This window comes from Solanum dulcamara, chromosome 9, assembly GCF_947179165.1.
Source record: "Solanum dulcamara chromosome 9, daSolDulc1.2, whole genome shotgun sequence".
Lineage (NCBI taxonomy): Eukaryota > Viridiplantae > Streptophyta > Magnoliopsida > Solanales > Solanaceae > Solanum > Solanum dulcamara.
Genome location: NC_077245.1, coordinates 2,348,654 through 2,368,559, shown reverse-complemented (window position 1 = coordinate 2,368,559; position 19,906 = coordinate 2,348,654). Strand labels below are relative to the sequence as shown.

Sequence of the window (19,906 nt, the reverse complement as noted above, 5' to 3'; positions counted from 1 at the left end):
TAGCTTTAGGTTGACTTTATGATGGATTGATAGTATTCCAATTCTTTTTGTTTGGGCTTTCTTTGAACTTAAATTCTCTAATGTAACGGTTTTAGTCCTCTTAATATTTTTTGTAGTGGTATTTTAAAAAAGGGAAAGTTACGTAGATATACTATATTAAGAAATTATTAATTATTTTTAGTAATAATATTTTTATTTTCAGTAAACACTCATAATACAGTTTTAATACATATTACAGAGAATAATTTATAAAACACGTATAATACAAATTTTATTAATGAATAATATATTTATCACATATTTTAATACACTTATAATACATTGTGTCAATTTCTTACAAAGTAAATATATTTTAAAAACACTTACAATACATAGTGCAGATTTATCATAATATTGTTATGTATTGTTATAAATGATAATAAATAAAAAGTATCACTAAAATTAGTAATTATTTATTAAAAAGGTTTCACTCAAGTAATTTTTCCTTTAAAAAATTACAAAAATGACATTATGTATTTTTAAATAAGATATACAAAATATATTTACGATATGCATATAATATATAGTTTTAGGTGTGCTGCTCTCATACATATAATTGATGTCTTCATATATATACATATACATGCAGATTCTGCTTTGAGAGCAAATAAACATACAGGCACAATATCATATTCTGTATTTGCGTGATTTCAATTAGAATTAAATATCACATGCACACGAATACAATGTATCTTGCTATATTTTTAAGGGGGGAATCGTTTTATAATTGCAAAAACGATATGTATGAAAGATCCCCCAAAATAAATTTTGGATTGATGCTTTACAAAGACTTGTATAATGGAAAAATTACTTGATTGAGTGCTTTTTAAAAATTAATTACTGATTTTAATGATATTTTTTATTTATTACCATTAATAGCAATATATAGCAATACTATGATAAATCTACACTTGTATTAAAAGTGAATTATGCATACAATATAAATGTATTATAAGTGTTTTAAAATATATATTATGTTTGTGTAGTAAGAAACCGACATAATGTATTATAAGTCTATTAAAGTATGTGATAAATGTATTATCCATCTATAAAACTTGTATTATATATATTTTATAAATAGTTCTCTGCAATATGTATTAAAATTGTATTATAAATATATTATAAGTGTTCACTGAATTTTTTTTTATTGCTATAGATGGTAAATATTTTCTTAATATTGTATATTTATGTAAGTTTCCCTCGTATAATTGGTGGGTGATCCATACAAGTTGAAGTGAATACTAGCCGGCCCAATACTTACTTATAACTACGATATTTTTATACGGCCTTATGCTTCTTGTCTTCTAAAACAGTTGCAAATTGGATGGTCCATAGCCATGACATAAGTTGAAAAGAAAAAGGAAATATATTTCTTTAGCATATGATTCTACCAACATGTTTCCTACTATTTGTATGTCCACGCTAATTACTTTTGAAATAGTGTTGTTTACTTATCATTTTTTCTTATACCTTTACGAAAGTCTATATCGTGAAATTCTCATATTCTATAATTGATTCGAGAAATTTCATGAGACTATTTTTAATTTCAATCATAATGTAGTTATTACGCTAATTTCTATCCTATAAGAATAACTAAGATTCTTTAATTTCAGTTAATCAAGTAAATAAGTGCTTTTAATGAAGTCAATAATTTGAGAATAAATTAATAATTAAGAAGTGTTTTCAATTATTGAAGAAATAAAAATCAATTAAACTAATAATAAGTTTGGGTTGGACCCACAAAGGTTCGGATTCCAAGATATAAATAACATAGGCTAAACTGTAGCGCATCGAAGCCCAACTCGACGTGACAACTGAGAGAGCTGCGAGTAACTCAGGTTTAATGGCGATTTTTACTTTTAAGTTGATTACTTACTCACTGAATCGGTAATTATACTAACAAATTGAGTGATTTGTTGTTGTTATTCTAGAATTAGCAGATGGCGATGGTTTTGCAAGCGAATGATGCTCGGGAATGGTGTTATAGAGGAGAAGGAGCTGTGAATCTAGTACTTGCTTATAGTGGAGAACATCCTGATTTTGTATGATGTTTATCTTTCTTACTTATATTCTCAACAGTTGTAATTTGTCTTTGGTGAATTGTGAAACGAATTGAAATTAACTTAGTTTTGTAAAAGAATGTAAGCAATTTCCGTGAACAGAGAAGATTCTAGGGTGTAAGAATATGGAATTTCATCTTTTTTTTTAAAGGGAAGTACCTAGTCTTAAATAAAAAAGTATCTAGGTTTTTGAAACAATGGATGGGCACTTTTATTGCTATTGTTACTGCTTATGTGTTTGTAAATGTTGTGTTTTTTGCTTCTTTTTTTATTTTTGAGCTGAGGGTGTGTCCGAAAGGTAAGAGTTAGGGGTAAGGTCTGTGCATATCAAACCTCCCTGGATCACATTTGTGGGACTGTATTGGGTTTGTTGTTCTATCGCGTTTTCAGTGTATTCCTGATCAATTCAGATTGTTTCTCTCATGCCTTAACCACTTAGCTAGATCCCTTGGAACCAGAAAATGAGATAGCGTACTTTTTTCCTTTTAGAAAATAAAAATTAAAAGATTAAATTTAAAATAAAAATAAAAATTGCCTTCCATAAGCGGCAGAATGATCTGACTCACTGGGGGTACTTCATTTCATGAAGATGTTGTTTCAGACTTAAAGAAGTTAATGGTGGAGTGTCTAATAAGAGTAGTAGACTTTTTGGCTCTCAAGTTGGCCAAGTAATTAAACAATAAGATCCTACTAAAAGAGTGCACTATTGCTAAATTTCATTGTATTCCTCCTTGGAATTAACTGTTTCTTTAACAAATTATTGACCTCAACAATAGCATAGGAAGAGTAACCAGATGAGGAATGAGACCAACTTTTCTTGCCTTCAAATGCTACCAGAAGAAAGGGAGATCTGATCTGGAAAACATGCTACTCCCTCCGTTTCAATTTGTTTGTTTGGTTTTGGCTTGGCAAAATATGTCACGGAGTTTAAGAAAGTAACGAAGAATTTTGAATCTTGCAGTCTTAAACTAAAGATATGTTAAATGTATCAAAATGTCCTTTAATCTTGTGGTCTTGAACATATCATATGGAAAATTAGAATTAAAGAGTTGCCAAAAAAGGAAAAAGACAGTTTTTTTGTAACGGACTAAAAAGGAAAGTAAGACAAACAAATTGAAACGGAGGGAGTATTATTACTTGTTCAAAAGAAAGTATTTGTTTTCTTTGATATCTCAATACCGTCCTCTTCTCCTGTGTTTTATTTAGGTTGGGAAAGTGTTGCGGGTACAGAAGGTACCAAGGAATGGATCTCAACGCGAGAATGGTCATCCAGGTCTAACCGAGTTGGAATGCCTCATATGGAAAGAATTTAAAGAGCTGGTATCAGCTCCTACAAAAGAAATGGCTGAATACTATTTTGTGCAGCATGTGATGTGCTCGCTGTTGGGTTCAAAGAACGTTGATGCAGGGGTATGTCGCTAGCCTTGTACATACCACCTATTTTTTTTAATTGTTTCGTATTAGATCTGGTTTGTGTAAAATCATCTTTTCTTCTCTGTAAATGGAGATAAATAATTTACTTGTTGTCCCTTTCTGGACACCTTTGATCTACGCGGACTAGTAATAATAATTAGGCATTACGTCATCAAGAAGTTCTAAATTATTACCAGTTTTATGTAACCTAACGTTTCACCCTTATATCCTAGGACATTTCTTATGCAGTTAATCTTCTGTAGGAGACTTATTTTTGTTCATTGGTTGCTTGTTGGGATAAAACTTAATTGATTAACTTATGCTAAACTATAGGCCTCAAGATTTAAGTATGAAAAATTGCCAATTTGTGTTGTTCCTGGCATATGGTCAGCTGTCAACATGGAAACAAAATTGTTAATACTGCCATCGTTTTTCTTCCATTTTGACAGATTCACATCCCTGTGACCCGAGAATTTCTGGAAACAGTTGATAACAATGTTCTATGTCAGCGTCCTTCTTGGCGTGTTGATGCTGCTATGATCAACCCCCTGTGTGATTCTGTACTGCTGATATCTGATCATTCGCTTTTCCTGCGTGGTGATAGTTTTTCTAATCCTTTTTGTCCCTTGCTTCTTAGCAAGGTTTTAACGTGTATATTTATATTGCTAGACTAGTTTTAATATCAAGCTAATGATGATAATGAGATCCAAAATATATAGGGTGAATAACAATGATAAATGTCTCATGTCCGGTATTTCTTATAGGCAATTGAGGCATTAACCTCCGCATTATACCTCTGTTTTATATTTATATTGCTTGACTAGTTTAATATCAAGCTAATGATAATATTGAGATCCAAAATATAAAGGGTGAACAACAATGATAAATGTCTCATGTCCATTATTTCTAATTGGCAATTGAGGCATTAGCCTACACATTATACCTCTTTTTTAAGATATTGGATATATCTCTGGTATTAACTCCCTGTGTATGAGAGTAAAAACAGTCTAATGTTTGATGACTGCTTGTCTAGATACATTACAGCTATTCTAAGTATGCCACTTATCAACAAGGCTGACTGCAGTTTTGGTTCATTTGTTGACAAAAAGAAACAAGGAAAATCACTTTATATGGTTTTGCCTTCTGATTGGCATAGCACAAAATCTCCTTATGGATTTTGATTTTGCATTTGTTAATCCTGTTCAGATGCACTTAAAAGGGACTTCTGTATATCTGTAGAAATAAAGGTACTTTTCCATAGCTTTATTTCGTTTTTCTTCTTTAATTTCATATTCATGCTGTTTCATTTTAATCTTTTCTTATATACGATTCTATGTTTATTTAGTACAATTTTCTTATTAGTGTCTCTATTTCTTTTGCTGAAGCCAGCCTAAATGCGGATTTCTTCCTCTTTCGGAATTTATTGCATCAGAAAACAGTATTAAAAGGAGTGTAACTCGTTTCAGGATGCATCAGGCTTTAAAATTGCACCAAGGAAAGGTAATTCATTCTTGATCTGTCTGGTGGATTTCTTAATTCAGTTGCATCATGGACTTGATAATCTTCCCCCTTTTCCCCTGTCAAGTTAAAGTAGTGTTTACTTTTCATGATGTACAGTTATTAGCTTTCTGCTTATGTTAGATCTTTTTCTTTTTTCTTAATCATTTTTTCCTTTTCTTATTTTCTTTGGGTTGCTTCTGCTGTATCAGATATCAGAGATAAGTGCATATGATCCATTGGATTTGTTTTCTGGATCCAGTGATAGAGTACACAAAGCAATAAAGGGCCTTTTTAAGACCCCACAGAACAATTTCCGTGTTTTCCTGAATGGTTCTCTCATATTAGGGGGTTTAGGTGGTAATGCAGACGCTACAAGCTGCGAAGTTGGTGAAACATTTGAAAATGCACTCAAGTGTGTAATCCAAGCTGTAGATGGCCGGCGAACTCAATGCTTTTTAGATCTCATTTCCAAGACCATTTTTGGTTCAGGACTGCTAAATAAGGTTCTTGAAGTCCAGAAGTTAGACAATGCTGACATTGAAGGTGCAATTCATGCATATTACAATGTCATTTCCCAGCCTTGCACGGTATGTAATAAACGATCAGCTGAAGATCAATTGTCAAAAAGATACAATTCTTTGCATTCAATCTCGAAGGACGAAAGCTTGAAGATTGTGAGGAATTACTTGATTGCTGCAACTGCAAAGGACCTGAGCATGATGATTAGTTTTAGACCTCGAGAGGATGGGAGTCTGGAATCTCCATATAGCATGGTTTCCTTAGGATCAACCAACCAAAGTTTCGATTATAAGGTATTATTCTTTTTTCCCCTTTTCCCCAACTCCTTTTGTATTCTTGAATAACATCTTGCACCATGAAAAATCTCTCTTTCTAACCTCCTTTTTATTAAAGTAGTATTTTATCCTATGTAAAATAAGACGTGTGAACTTATGGCAGCAGTAAACTTGTTTTGCCTGCAAATTGTTGTGTGCACACCTCAGTTGATTTGTCTAATTTGTTTTTCAAATTGTTATATAGTCTGTTGTCATACTTGTTTTCAAAGCTGAAATGCATAGAAAAACATCTGACTTTGGTGGAACTTAAAGTGCAAAGCACAGTTAAGATCCGAACTAATGCAGAAATATAAAAATAAACACATAACATTTACGTGGACAAGGTGATGAAAAAACTGCAATTGCCAATTAATGAAATATAGTGCACCTTACAACTAAGACGCCTTTACACCTGGGTTACAAGTCACTACATAATTTTAACAACCAAATGAAGTTTAATTTAATAGTCATACAGTATCTGTTTCTTTTTTCGATACTTAGTAGATTGTGGAGCATTCAGATGATAGTCAATGCCTCTGTCAATTCTCCAGTTATATATTTTCTTGAATGGGACAGTCTTCTTCTTCTTCACCCGTATTTTTGAAAAGCGATTTTGGATATTATTTCAAGATGTATTTTGTCCAGCTATTCTCCTCATCTTCTACCCTGTGGCACAATTGTTTTTCAATATGTTGTATTATATTGCTGTCTACTTTATTCCCAAAATGATTTCTTTGGCTCCCTTTTTAAAACTTACTTATAGCTTTTTGTTTGCTGCCCATCAATAGGCATATTTCATTGACCTGGATTTGAAACCTTTGGAGAGGATGGAGTACTACTACAAGTTAGACCAACAGATAGTCGGCTGCTATGCTCAGATGGTAAAATCCACGCAGCAGCTTAGCCACATTGAATGATGAAACCGCTGTTGGAGCTTGACATTGGAGATAGTTTTCTGGTAATCAATTGAAAAACCATTAATGTAGCTGAGTCCAGAAAATCGTGAAGAAAAGAAAAGAAGGCTCAGGCAAGCTATATCAAGAAATAAAACAAAGACTAGCTTGTATGCATCTTTCTCTTGTCAATTATACCATCTGTAACATGTGTTTGTGCACATTTCTCTTGTGGGATTTATGCAACTTTGCTAATCTGCACATTTTCTGTGACACTGTTATTTCAAATTCCTTAGCTCTCTCTCCATGATCACATAACATAACCGTTATTTTGTGGCTAATTGTGATTCTCCTGGCACGTGTTAATGTTTTTCACTTATCAGTACAAGATAGAGAACTAGAGTACGTAAACTAAATTATAAATTAATATAATTGCGTAAAACCATGAAATATTATTATTTTGTAGATGCATTATTTGATCGATAAATTAATATTTATTTATTTAAAGAGTGAAAACGTCATTCATGAACTTGAAGTCATGATTAATGATCTCAGTTATCGCAATAAAATAGACGTCAATAATCAGTCGGATTATCCGGGTGAAAATAATACATGTTCAGAGGTCTAGATATTAGAAGAAATAGTGGATACCATCGAAAAAAACAATGTTGATGATCAAGTTTAAGATGATACAATATTTTTGGAATCAGTTATGCGTAAGGAAGCACTTATCGCATCTAAAACTCTTCACAATTTAATGGTGCAATTTGAGAAAACAACACCGAAACTTTTGGATGCAATAAGAAAAGTTAGAGATGAGTTTCAACTAGATTTAAATTTTAATAAAATACAATAAAATCATATTTCACTAAATTGTCTTAGATATATTTGTACTTTTATAGAATTATTAATTTATGATATTAATGGGACCATATATTTATAAAGAGGTCTTCTGAAAATATATTATCTTATTATTTTATCAAAATGGTGGTTTTTTCCATTAGCCCAAGTTATTATCCTGGAGAGAAAGCAGTGACAGAAGTTATATCACAAACAGTACCGCAATCTATATATATAATAAAGTTAAATGTAGACGAGGTAACAATACTGCAATCTATATATATAATAAAGTTAGATATAGACAAGTGATGTAACACCTCTATATGAGTTAGAAAACTATTTATCTTTTTTCTCATTTTTTGAATTTTTTCCTTCATTTTTTTATAAATCAATTTGTTTAATATAATTAAAAGAAATTCTATCATATTTACTACATCTAATTATATTTTATGAGTTACAAAAAATCTCCATCTATTTACATTCTCTACTTAAATAGCATGTGTTCTCAGCTTCCTTCTCAACATCTAATTATATTTTATGAGTTACAAAAAATCTGTATCTTTTCTTATTTTATGCTTGGAGCCCAAGTTTGACCACCTATAAAAGGATGGTCATTCTTCATTGTCGAAATCATCCATAAACTCGTAACAAAATACATTAGAAGAGTAGAGAGTTGAGAGAGCAATTCTCTTAGATGTATTTGAGAATCTATGCCCTTTCTTTGTTAATATAAAGACAGATGTTCTCTGATGGACATAGGATCATTCTGATCCGAACCACGTTAAATATTATTGTTTTTCTTTCTTTTTTTCACGTTTTCGCTAACAATTCCAAATACAAGATATGTACCCTTCAAAATCAGGACTCTATTACAAAGTTTTACATTTTGTGTATCAAGGCAACATAAAATGGTGTTCAACTAATAAAACTTATTAGGATTTTGTAATATAAATATTTATCTTTTAAATATTTTGTTGCTAACACAAAATAATAAATGCAATATTCTAATAAAAGTATCCCTGCCATTTTATCAAGTGCATCATCAATCGAGCCATGAAGTTACACCCTAAAGAATAGATTACAGTATAATAATAGTACTTGAACGAAAATCTTAAGTAGGCAATATTCAACAAAATGCTTATAGCTGACCAATCAGAAGTACTTGTCAGTCCTCCACTGAACTCGTAGTCATTTTTAGTTGATTTTTCTATCCATGCGAGAAAGAAGATTTTGTTAAAGAAATAAGCGAAGGTTTTACACTAATTTTGTAGTATAAAGAGAATTTAAGGGGAGATTGCGATACATAATTTAGCACTAATAATTAAAGCTGCAAACAGATACATTTGGAATATGACAGAGGTCTTGTCATCTTAAGCCATCTCATTAAAAAAAGTTCAAAATATTAAGACAGTGGAGGTTTGAGTTTAAAAGCAGACATGGAAGGACGTTTTTTGATAACTTTCCATCAGTTTATTTCCTTACTTTATCAGCATGTCTAACCATGTATGTCTCACTGTGGTGTTGCAGATGGGTTATGGTTCTGCTGCCGTTGAACTCCTAACCAGGTAGCTTCAAATTTCACAACAATTTTCGCATCTTCTGGTTTTCATATGATTTGACAGTTGCTTTCGATCACATTTGCTTTCTATAATTTTCCAAAGATTAAGCTACTCCATAGGCCGTTGTTTGTTATATATGCTAGTGCTGCATATAAAACATATATATTATATATGCAGTTCTGTCTTTAACCAGCACTAAGCACTGTTATCATTCTAAATAAAAGAGTGATCTCTTTGTTGGGTAATCATCAAGAATAGTTTTTTGTTGGGCAATTAATCAAAATAATTCCATGAAAAGCTTTATAAAGGAAAAAAAAATGCATGTTAAAGGGACTATGAAGTTAAAATGGTAATCACTTCAATTTCCTCAGAGAAGCAAAACAGAAAGAGAGTTCTTGCCATTATTACACACTTTAATCCTTTGGTGAATGATGCGACAATTCTAAGTAATCCCATCCTTTTAATTCATACGTTTGCACTGAAAGCAAGCGCATTTACCCATCATTTCTCCCCCATTTTGTTTTTTTTTTCTGATTTTCTCAAATTTTTCTTCACAGAATTTACTTTAATTTATTGTAAAATGGGTGGCATTCATCTTTCAATGTTTATCATTTGGGACCAAAATGATCTCTGAATTTGTGGTTCTTAATTGTTATGAGCTCTAACGTGGGAATAGAGAGACTTGAACTGAAACCATATTGGAGCTTGCCGGAATTCACAAGGGTAGAGAAAGAAAAAGACAGGCGGGGTATAAGAGAAGAATAGAGGAGGAAGTGTTTGATTTAATTTATCTAATGAAAGGATAATATAGTGAGGACATTTTAAGTGAATATTAGGCTAGCTACTACACTTATGTAGGTAGTGTGTTAGCAACCCTTTCCTTTGAGAAACTTTCCAAATACACCAGTTTCAATCCAAATATATCTACGTAATATTTATCAAAACAAGCATCACCTAATTCAGTATACACCATGTTAATGACAGTCTTAATACATGCTGAAAACACTGCTAAGAGGAACAACCCCGAGCACCTGATGTTGCTTTGGTTTCACAATGGACGACAGAGAGAAGGAGAAAAAATAGAGTGGATAAAAACTCTTGGATTTAAATTTAGGTGACAAGCCCTCTCATTATTATTGTTTAATGTGTTGGATGAGTATTTTAGGAACCTGCTACAACCATGAAGTAGGTTAGTAAAATTCATAAAATTAAAAGCCAGTTCTTCTCCATTCTTTTTTTTCCCTTCTATTCATCGTCCACATAGTAGGTTATTTCATATCTTGCCTACATAGATTTTTTGAGGCACAATAAGTTCATTTACTATTAATAGGTACTTTGAAGGTTGGTTGACCCAATTATCTGAAGTAGAGACAGAAGATGCTCTGGAAACTCCTCAAGTCATTGTAACTAAAGCTACACAGGAGGTATTCTTATTTGATCTAACTTTACAACTCATACCTTAGGTTATGTTTTTTCCTGTTATTATTTGGGTGTTCGAGAACTGCCAAAAATACTTCAAATTAACAGTGTTAAATCATAATACTATTCCTCATTGAATCTGTCTTTCCATCATATTAATGTTGTTTGTCTGCATAGGACTTTGTAGTGCATGCTATATTATGTTAAGTCCTTCTGATTGACCATTTTCTGTAATATGGCAAGTGAAATGGTTTAACAATCTAGGAAAAGTTCTATCTGGAATTAGCTTTTTTCTTGTTCTTGAATTCAAACTACCTTCCATTCAGTTCTCTTTGGTCGAAGAAAATGTGACACCACGAACAAATCTTCCTCCTTTGCTTGCCCCGTTAAGTGAAAGATGACCTGAAAGGCTCCATTACCTTGGGGTCTCATTTGGACCTACCTTGGATCTCTTCCGCTTTTGGAGAAAACATAAGTTTGCTCCATTTTTCATAGGCGATGCCCCGGTAAGCCTCATAGTCCTTTTGTTCCTGAAATTCTCTTTAGATGTTTGCTATTGAGGACTAATTGTGATCAAACATGTGATTGGAGAATCAGAACAGCGTAACTGGCGAATACACATGCATGGTCTTGAAGGCATTGAAAAATGATGATGTTGAAGCTGTTGGGTCAGATGAGTGGGGCTTTTATGGTCCATACTACCAAGGTGATCAGTTGCTTTTGTTCTAATCGAAAATTTAAGGGAGATGAGAGAATCTTTTGCCATGATAAAAAGGAACACAAATTTTATGATTCCTAATATATGTTCCTTGGTTTTTTTAACATTGTTAAGAGAGTAGTGACTTATTACAAGCAACCTCTGGAATTTTGAAAAATTTCGCTAAGGAGGTCAAAAAGGTCCTCTTCACTCCATTCAAATTTTGGAGAAAACAGAGATACAAGTTTCATATGTCACTCCCTCACTTTATTATCTCCCTTACTTTCTATCCGCTTCCTGTCAATCTAAGTAGCTGCAGATCTTGTAGTAGCTAATGTTTATTCTATTACTTCTTTTCTTTTTATTCTCATAAATTCTAGCTATTGTCTTCTATTCCTATTTCGATATCTTGATGCTGTCTATAACATTCTCAGAATACAAGCGAACGTTAGTCAAACTGTTCAGTTAAACCTACCAGAAGATGAACTACAAGCTTGCTATGAGGTAAAATTGAATATTTTGGTAATTAGTTAATATGTACGTCTCTTTACATAAGCTTATGATGGCTATAATCCTGCAGTGTCTTTGATCCAAAGATCAACTTTGTCAAGCAGGACCCTGCTTCTGCTTCAAATGAATCCTTAATCTTCCTGAAGTTGATTCTGCCACCTCCTGAGATGAAGAGGCTTGAAGATAACTCAAATAACCCAATTGACTATCCCTTGGTAAGATATAAGTTGATTAATAAGGGAATATGTTATATTAAGTAGTGAAGCAAGATCTCTCTTAATACAGTTTTTACTTGTCAAAATGGTTAAGTCGGTGGAAGTCCTATGCCAACAGTCATATTATAGAAAAAAAACTGAGTACTTTGTGTCACTCAAATAACCTGATTGTCCGAGGACGGGGGGGGGGGGGGATCCTTGGGAGTGGACCTGAGGACAAGGGGCTCTACTAAACATCCTTGAGACTTCACTCCTGGTTAGATCTCAGTTAGTGATGATGCTATATCAAGTAGTGATAGAAGACTCTCTGGTGGTATTGAGATGTATGTTTCATTATCTACAATCATATGGAGCTTGTGATTAAGTAGAAAAACATTGTGGTAAACATGCCTGAACAACTTGAAACATCAAAAAGAGCTTAAAGTTGTGCATCTCTCCAATTTGAAGCATCATTAATCAACTGGAATTCAGTTTTAGGTAACTCATTTGGTACATATTACTTTTAGCAACAAGAAAATTCTGAACCAAAAAGAAATATGTCTGTTATATTTCTTTGTACTTTACTAGAAGGTGCCCTTTGGGGCGGCTAAGGTAGTTTGGCTTGGGACTTCCATAATGGAGGTCTCAAGTTCGAAACCAAGGCCTGCGACAACAGGGGGTTCGTCTTCTGGGTCGAGCTCGTCGCACTGAGCTTGCATAGTACGGTTTATCTCTTTTGTGTGATTTGCAAACTGTTGCACAGAGCAGGGGTTTACCATGTTTGCACCTTTGAGGGTAGCAGCTGCGAGTTTCCTTGTTATCAAAAAAATAAATAAAAATAACTTACTAGCAGGTGCATGATTGTCCTCTTCTTTTCTGTTGTGTCTAGATCTTCAGTTATAAGGGTCTAATTTAATACATGGGAAGAAAATCCAATAACTAGACATTTGATATCTAAACTCTGAAGATTGGAGATAGCTCCCAAGGTGTGACCTTGTCGGTAATGAGGTCGATTGAGAACCATGAGGTTTCAGGTTCAAATCTCAGTGCGGAGGCAAAAAAAACTAGGTGATTTCTTTTCATATGTCCTAGCCTTGGTTGATAGAGTTCCATGGTACCTATTGCTTTTGGGAGGTGGCAGATATCCGTGGAATTAGTCGAGGTTTGCGCAAGCTAATCCAGACACCACGGTTATAAAAAAAGAAAAAGATTGGAGATAACAAAGGGGCATGTTATCCGGTGCATAGAATTAGAAAGGCCCAATAATACTAAAACAGGGGAATGAACTGAAGGGATAAAAGATGTGGCCACAAAAAAACCTTCTAAAGTGCCCAATATTTTGAGTGTGGACATAACATCTTCTTTCTTTTCTTTTTTTTTTTCATATTTTCATGTTAATTATTTGCATGAGCTGCTTTTTCATAGATTCGAGATGTTGCTCAAGAACTTGCAAAGATGTATTTTTTGGAGCATTTGCCAGTTTCACTTTCATATGTCCAGGCTTCCATTTTGCTTTGCTGTGGCCTGCAGCAGAAGGACTTCCACGAAATAGAGGTTTGCAGGCTTGCTAGTTGTTGGCTTGTATGAGTCCACCACACGAGTCAGGGGACCAGCTCCCTTGACACAATCAATAAACAGAATGCTCAAGTTAAGTGCAGAAGGTAAAATGGCACACAATGTTTACGTGGAAAACCTCCTTGCTCAAGGAGGAAAAACCACGACCTGTCCAACAAGATTTCACCAACCATTCTTCACTGAGATGCAAGAGCAAATTAATCTATTACAACCTATTGTAAGTAGACACTAACCCTCTCCATCCCTTGGCTTGCAATACCTCTATTGCAAGATTTTGAGCCTAAGCAATACCTCTATTGCCCACTATCCCAACTAACTCTGGTTGACATAGACTTTGAATACTCCGATCAAGCTAATTCTAGCCATGACTCGGAAACTAAGCAATAACTCTATTGCCCACTATACCAACTACCTCTAGTTGACATAGACTTCAAACACACCTTTCAAAGCTAACTCTAGCTATGAACTCGATGCAAAACTGGTACAAGGAAAGATGATCAATATTTCTTTATAGCATAGGAACTGATCTTACAATGTTAGAACATAAGACACAACATTACAACAAAGCAGCAATCTAAAACACTATTCTTCAAACTTAGGTTGATTAGGTCCCTTGCTGCGTTGAGAAAGTATTCTTTCTTTTGAGCACACTCTCCTTTTTCCTTTTGCCTTGTAAATGTGATGTGTGGAACTGATTTATTTCATGTCCTAAAGATAGTATTTAGCATATGGAAGAAACAACCTAGTACCTTCTTATTGGCTGGACGTCTCTGTCCTTCAGCTGCTGCCCACCAACCACAGCAGGTGGTGGCAGCTTTTACAGATGGACCAGGTCCCTCTATCAGGTCCCATGGTTTGTAGTCTCTTCTGATTTGCCCACCAACCACAGCAGGTGGTGGCAGCTTTTACAGCTGGCTCCCATTTGGTATGTGACACACATCGATCATGAGGCCAGGTCCGCCAATCAGGTCCCATGGTTTGTTGATGCATCAAAACTTGAATTATAACACTTTTATATTTATTCTACACTGTCAGGCCGATCCTTCTCCTTTTTGTGAAGGCCGATAGTTATCCTCTGCATCCAAAATCCTACTTTCATTCAATGAACTCCAGTGCTCTGAGTTTACTCTCTTTAATTCCTATTTTACAGGGAGAAATGGATTTGAAAAAGCGGCAGATATTGCCCTTGTTCATGAAAGTCATACAGAGGCTTTACAAATACCTAAATAATCTAACATCAAAAGATATTGACTCAACCGTATCTCGTCTTAAAACGGTAAGTAGATGAGTTATATTAGACTCTCACGTAGGCAGCAGATATTGTCCTTGTTCATGAAAGTCATGAATAGGCTTTGTAAATACCGAAATAATCTAACAGCAAAAGAAATTGACTCAATCGTATCCCGGATTACAGTGTTAAGTAGATGAGTTGTATTTCACTCTCGCATACGTCCTATGCCAAGAGCAGTTGAAATAATTGAACATTAAAAAGCGAACATTATCTGCATGCATCATAATGCTGTGTGGTCAATTAGTCGACATAAGAAATATTCCAACACTTGTTGAGTAGTTGTGTTAGTTAAGTTTGCCTCAAAATATGAACAATTTAGTTTTAATCAATAGAGCAATTGAGGCACTGTAACTGCTTATCTTCTGTCTATTTAATTTGTCTTTGCTGAACATTCACTTTTCTTGCTTGTTTTTAGATTAAGATGGAACCACATTCTATATCTGTGGATGAAGATCTCTACTTACCTAAGATTATATGTAGGATGAGATGAAAGCCAAGTCGTTGGAGGGTTTGTTGGACCCAGAACTATATCAGCAGTTTGCTATAGTGAACAAAGACTCTTGAGTTTGGAAATGCTCTACAGAATGCTGGTGGGAAGATAGTTCCTGGTAGTGTAATTAGTGTAAAATCCAAGCCGGAAGAGACTGAAAAGAGTGGCAAGAAAATAAACAAAAACCGTTCTGGATCAAAATCAAGTAAGAAGAGGAGGAGGAGTTGATCTTGTTGGCATAATAACTCTCGTTTTCTAATGCTAATTTCATTTCCTCCGCGGAGTAGAGCGCGCCATCTCATTCCACTTTTCTTGGAATATTTTTTTAACTGTGTATATAGGCCTTCAATTTCTATGGAAGCGCTCAATTCTCAAGTATAGAACAAAGAAGCATTTCTCTGCACCTATTTCTTGTGTCAAGTGTAGCATATTGTTCTTATTCGTATTGAGCTGGTCCCGACATTTAATTGTTGTATATCACATTCCTTGGGTGAATGTGGAATGCTGCAATTTGATGTAATTCTTCCATTATACATATATAGATTCCTTATTTATTTGATAAATCATACATTAAAGAGTCTCTTGATAGAGTGTATAATAATAACACTAAATAGGGTGTATTAATAATATTGAGATTAGTTATTGTGAAATTGTTTTTTTATTCTCTCATTATATCAAATCATTGCATGTGAAAATATAGATGGGCCAAAATTTTCTTATATGGGATCTTCTTGGAAAAAATGTGTCTGTATTCAATTTGTGATATGGGTTGTTCAATGGGCCTGAATATCATATGCAACTTTCATACTTTGGGCCTCAAATTTTCTAGACATGTACGAACGAACCCATTTTTCTAGAAATTTCTTGCCCGCCAAGAATGATGAATCAATCATATGCAATTTCCCAAAACAAAAATAGAGTTTTTGGAAACGATGCCGTCGTCGAAGACAATTTTAACGGCGGCAACTTCTCTCACCGCTTCAGTAATTCTTTTCCGATCAATAGCTAGCGACCTTGTACCGGAACAACTCCAGCTCTTTTTTTCTTCACATTTTCAAAAACTATCGAACCGCCTTTCTTCGCAGCTGATTGTGGTCATTGAAGAGTCTGAAGGTCTCACTTCGAACCAGATGTTTGACGCTGTCAATGTTTATTTGGGTACAAAGGTTAATGCTTGGACTCAAAGGATCAAAGTTAACAAGCCAGACAAAGACGAAGAGCTCGCCGTCACTGTTGATAGGCAAGACCTTCGCTTGAATTATATATACATAGTTGAACATTTCTATTGAATCATTACTAGTAGATTTTGTATTTTGTGAAATTTAATGAATAATATTTGGTTGAAGTTAGAAACAAATTCAAATTTTGAAGTTGAGGGCTGAAAATGAATATTTGGTAGTTGAAATTGTGTTTGCACATGAATTTTCCTTGAAATATTTAAGTTTTGTATGTGAAAACCTTTGTATATAGAGACTCACAGTGTTCAACAACCTATCATAGTTCAGGATCAAGTGTGTAATGCTTTATGTAGTATTGGTTCTTATATATCCGTCGTATTAACAATCGAAATATGGTCGAAAGAGAAAATCCATGATTTATTTGGATTGTTCCTTAGCAATTTGTTTGAGTGGTTGTTAAATATCCTTTCATAATGGCATGTATTGGCAATAGAGTTATTATAAAAAGAAAAACTAAGGTAAGGGGTGGAATACGATTATTAAAAGAATAACTGCAAGATGAGGAAAAAACAAGGTAAAGATGGATAACACTACATTGGTCATTAATTATAGGAAATGACACTTTTCATCTATGCGTAATAGATTTTTAACAATACAATAATTACAATCAAAACAAACATTTCTATTTAAAGTAACAATATTACTATACAATAGGTAACAACTACCCAAACAAGCTGTAACCCAGCTCTTCAATTTCAATAATGGACAAAATTTGTAGAATAGACATTTACTTGCAAATAAAAATTTCACAATATGCGAATAATGTGTATGTCCAAAGGCTATCTTAAAACTTTTGAATCTGTTTATGTGATAGGTACCAAGAAGTAACCGATGATTATGAAAATGTCAAATTCACTTGGATCATGAAGTCCAGGGGAATCAAACAGAGTGAAAAGAGCACCAACCCCAAGACAGAGCTTCGATATTTTGAGCTAAGTTTTCACAAGAAGCAAAAGGAGATGGCCTTAAAATCTTATTTACCGTATATTTTGAAGAGAGCCAAAGAGATTAAGGAGGAGAAAAGGGTAGTAAGGCTACACACGGTGGATTATAACGGGACTGATTATTGGAGTTCTGTCGTGTTAAACCATCCTGCAACATTTGATACAATGGCTATGGAACCAGAAATGAAGGGGGAGTTGATCGAGGATCTTGACATGTTTGTAAGTAGGAAAAAGTACTATAGGAGAGTTGGAAAAGCTTGGAAACGGGGGTACTTGTTATATGGACCGCCTGGTACTGGAAAGTCGAGCTTAGTTGCAGCTATGGCTAATTACCTCAAGTTTGATGTTTATGACTTGGACTTAAGAGAGGTGCAGTGCAATTCGGATTTGAGAAGGTTGTTGATCGGTTCATCAAACCGCTCTATACTTGTGATAGAAGACATTGATTGCAATGTGGGGTTGCAGAATAGGAAAAATGAGAATGACACAACTGAAGATGACAAGGTATTGTATGTCCTGGAAAAACAACTCTCTTTTATGTGGTGGACGATTATTGAGAAAAGTAAAAATATTTTTCTGCACCATTGGAGTGTCTTTTGCAACTCATGTACAACATTGATTGTGATCTTCACAATGTAGTTCGTGTTTGAAGCATGTGATTACATTGATGACTAATGAAACAAATCGAATGGATCTTCTAGCACTTGCATGAATATAAATTGCTACCACAAAATATTGCAATAGGATTGTACTTCTGACTTGTATTTTGCTAAAAATTCTACAAATGCAGATTACACTGTCTGGGTTGTTGAACTTTATTGATGGCTTGTGGTCGAGTTGTGGAGATGAACGAATCATAGTGTTCACAACAAATCACAAGGACAGACTTGATCCAGCATTGTTGAGACCTGGACGTATGGATGTGCACATTGAGATGTCATATTGCACTTTCAGTGGTTTCAGAGTACTTGCATCTAATTACCTAAAGACAAAGGAGCACAGTCTGTTTACAGCAATTGAGGATCTGTTCCTGAAAGTTAAGGTAACACCAGCTGAAGTAGCAGGAGAGCTGATGAAAAGCAACAACTCTGACGTTGCACTAGAAAATCTCATCAAATTCCTTCAAAACAAGGAACATGGGGGTGTGACGAGAAGCTAAGCAACATTGCTGACTAAAACAGATAAGTCGTTACTACTCCAGTATAGAGTGATTGATATTCTTTCATAACTTAAAGAATAATAATATTATTAGCTTTTTCTGATGCTTTTGGAACATAATTACCTCGATTCCATTAATTCTTTTCATCATTGGCCGATTCATGAGCTTGATATGATGTTTCAAAAAGTTTCCAAAACTTCAAGATCCTTTATTCTCGTACAAGAATACAATGATATCCACAATGTAGTCGTTTAGAAAGTACCAATATTATCATATGTAGGTCAATTAACAAGACCCATATCTTATCATAAAGTCTTTTTTTATATTAATAGTTTTGGGTTACTAATACAATATCTAATGCTTTGATATGTATTGGTTAAAAAGATTTGTGTCTAATATTCTTCAAAACAAGTATTGTTTATATTGAGGTGATGATGTGTTTAGTTGAGAATGACTTTATGATAGAATGTGTGCATCTGTCCATATCCATTTTGCTTAAAAATTTAAAATACTCAGGTGCGTTTGGTTTTCATGTTTTAAATTTATACAATGTTTGGTTGATGTGTTTCTAAATGTTGTATAAAAGTTGTTCTTGTATTGATTTCATATGGTGTTTGGTTGTATTTTTATAATTCTACATAACTAATACTCACATAACTTATGAGAAAATCTATGTATAATTTTATGTGGGATAAAATGTGGAATAAGTTATGAGGATATTAGTTATACATAGATTACAATAGTAAATTACACATTTACCCCTATGAGGGTATTTATGCATCAAATTGAAGATGCATAAATCATATTAGCAAAGATTAGAAAGATGAAACGTCATTCTTGATCTCCACAGAGATCTAGAAATTATTATTGCCAGTCAATTGAGTTTTCCATTATGAAATAACTACGAAACAATAGCTAGAGTCCTACCCGCAATGGCTATTGTTCCAAGTTTTGTCGTAGGCAACGAGGAAGGAGACCCATTGGAGTACAGGCAACACCAACAATGCAAACATTTGTTCACATTAAAGCACAAATAATGAGCAATTATCAGAAAGCACAAATTGGAATTTTCTTTTTCACGATATAGCAAACCAAAATCTAGAAAAACCAACATCCAAAGAAATTATTAAACTATGCATAACTTAACACTGCAAAACTAAACCCTGCATAAATAAATCCTGCATTACTAATATTTGCATAACTAAACCCTGCATTACTAATACCTGGATAACTAATACATGCATAACTCTAA

General features: G+C 33.9%; 2 protein-coding genes and 1 pseudogene across 3 annotated transcripts; all 3 read left to right on the top strand.

The window, feature by feature from the left end:
* Positions 1-1,802: 1,802 nt before the first annotated feature.
* On the top strand, positions 1,803-7,043 carry LOC129904199 (inositol-pentakisphosphate 2-kinase-like). Of its 2 annotated transcripts, none has more exons than XM_055979740.1 (8): positions 1,803-1,877; positions 1,971-2,081; positions 3,306-3,509; positions 3,962-4,106; positions 4,719-4,759; positions 4,902-5,012; positions 5,222-5,824; positions 6,634-7,043. In XM_055979740.1, the coding sequence occupies exons 2-8, from the start codon at positions 1,980-1,982 to the stop codon at positions 6,760-6,762; spliced, it is 1,335 nt and encodes a 444-aa protein (XP_055835715.1). In that variant the 5' UTR covers positions 1,803-1,877; positions 1,971-1,979; the 3' UTR covers positions 6,763-7,043. The 2 variants fall into 2 exon arrangements, with proteins under 2 accessions (XP_055835715.1, XP_055835714.1); XM_055979739.1 differs by having other exon boundaries at positions 3,962-4,109.
* A 2,026-nt stretch (positions 7,044-9,069) lies between these two features.
* LOC129902368 (RNA cytidine acetyltransferase 2-like) lies at positions 9,070-14,323 on the top strand (annotated as a pseudogene).
* A 1,852-nt stretch (positions 14,324-16,175) lies between these two features.
* On the top strand, positions 16,176-18,948 carry LOC129902131 (protein HYPER-SENSITIVITY-RELATED 4-like). Its single transcript, XM_055977186.1, has 3 exons — positions 16,176-16,553; positions 17,366-17,999; positions 18,286-18,948. The coding sequence occupies exons 1-3, from the start codon at positions 16,207-16,209 to the stop codon at positions 18,652-18,654; spliced, it is 1,350 nt and encodes a 449-aa protein (XP_055833161.1). The 5' UTR covers positions 16,176-16,206; the 3' UTR covers positions 18,655-18,948.
* The last annotated feature ends 958 nt before the right edge of the window (positions 18,949-19,906 follow it).

Excerpts from the sequence above, each read along its gene's own strand:
- LOC129904199 (XM_055979739.1), top strand. The coding sequence starts at position 1,980 with ATGGCGATGGTTTTGCAAGCGAATGATGCTCGGGAATGGTGTTATAGA. Across the intron at positions 2,082-3,305 it reads GTGGAGAACATCCTGATTTT|GTTGGGAAAGTGTTGCGGGT; the intron begins GTATGATGTTTA and ends TGTTTTATTTAG. Across the intron at positions 4,760-4,901 it reads GTATATCTGTAGAAATAAAG|CCTAAATGCGGATTTCTTCC; the intron begins GTACTTTTCCAT and ends TGCTGAAGCCAG.
- LOC129902131 (XM_055977186.1), top strand. The coding sequence starts at position 16,207 with ATGCAATTTCCCAAAACAAAAATAGAGTTTTTGGAAACGATGCCGTCG. Across the intron at positions 16,554-17,365 it reads CTCGCCGTCACTGTTGATAG|GTACCAAGAAGTAACCGATG; the intron begins GCAAGACCTTCG and ends TTTATGTGATAG. Across the intron at positions 18,000-18,285 it reads ACACAACTGAAGATGACAAG|ATTACACTGTCTGGGTTGTT; the intron begins GTATTGTATGTC and ends CTACAAATGCAG.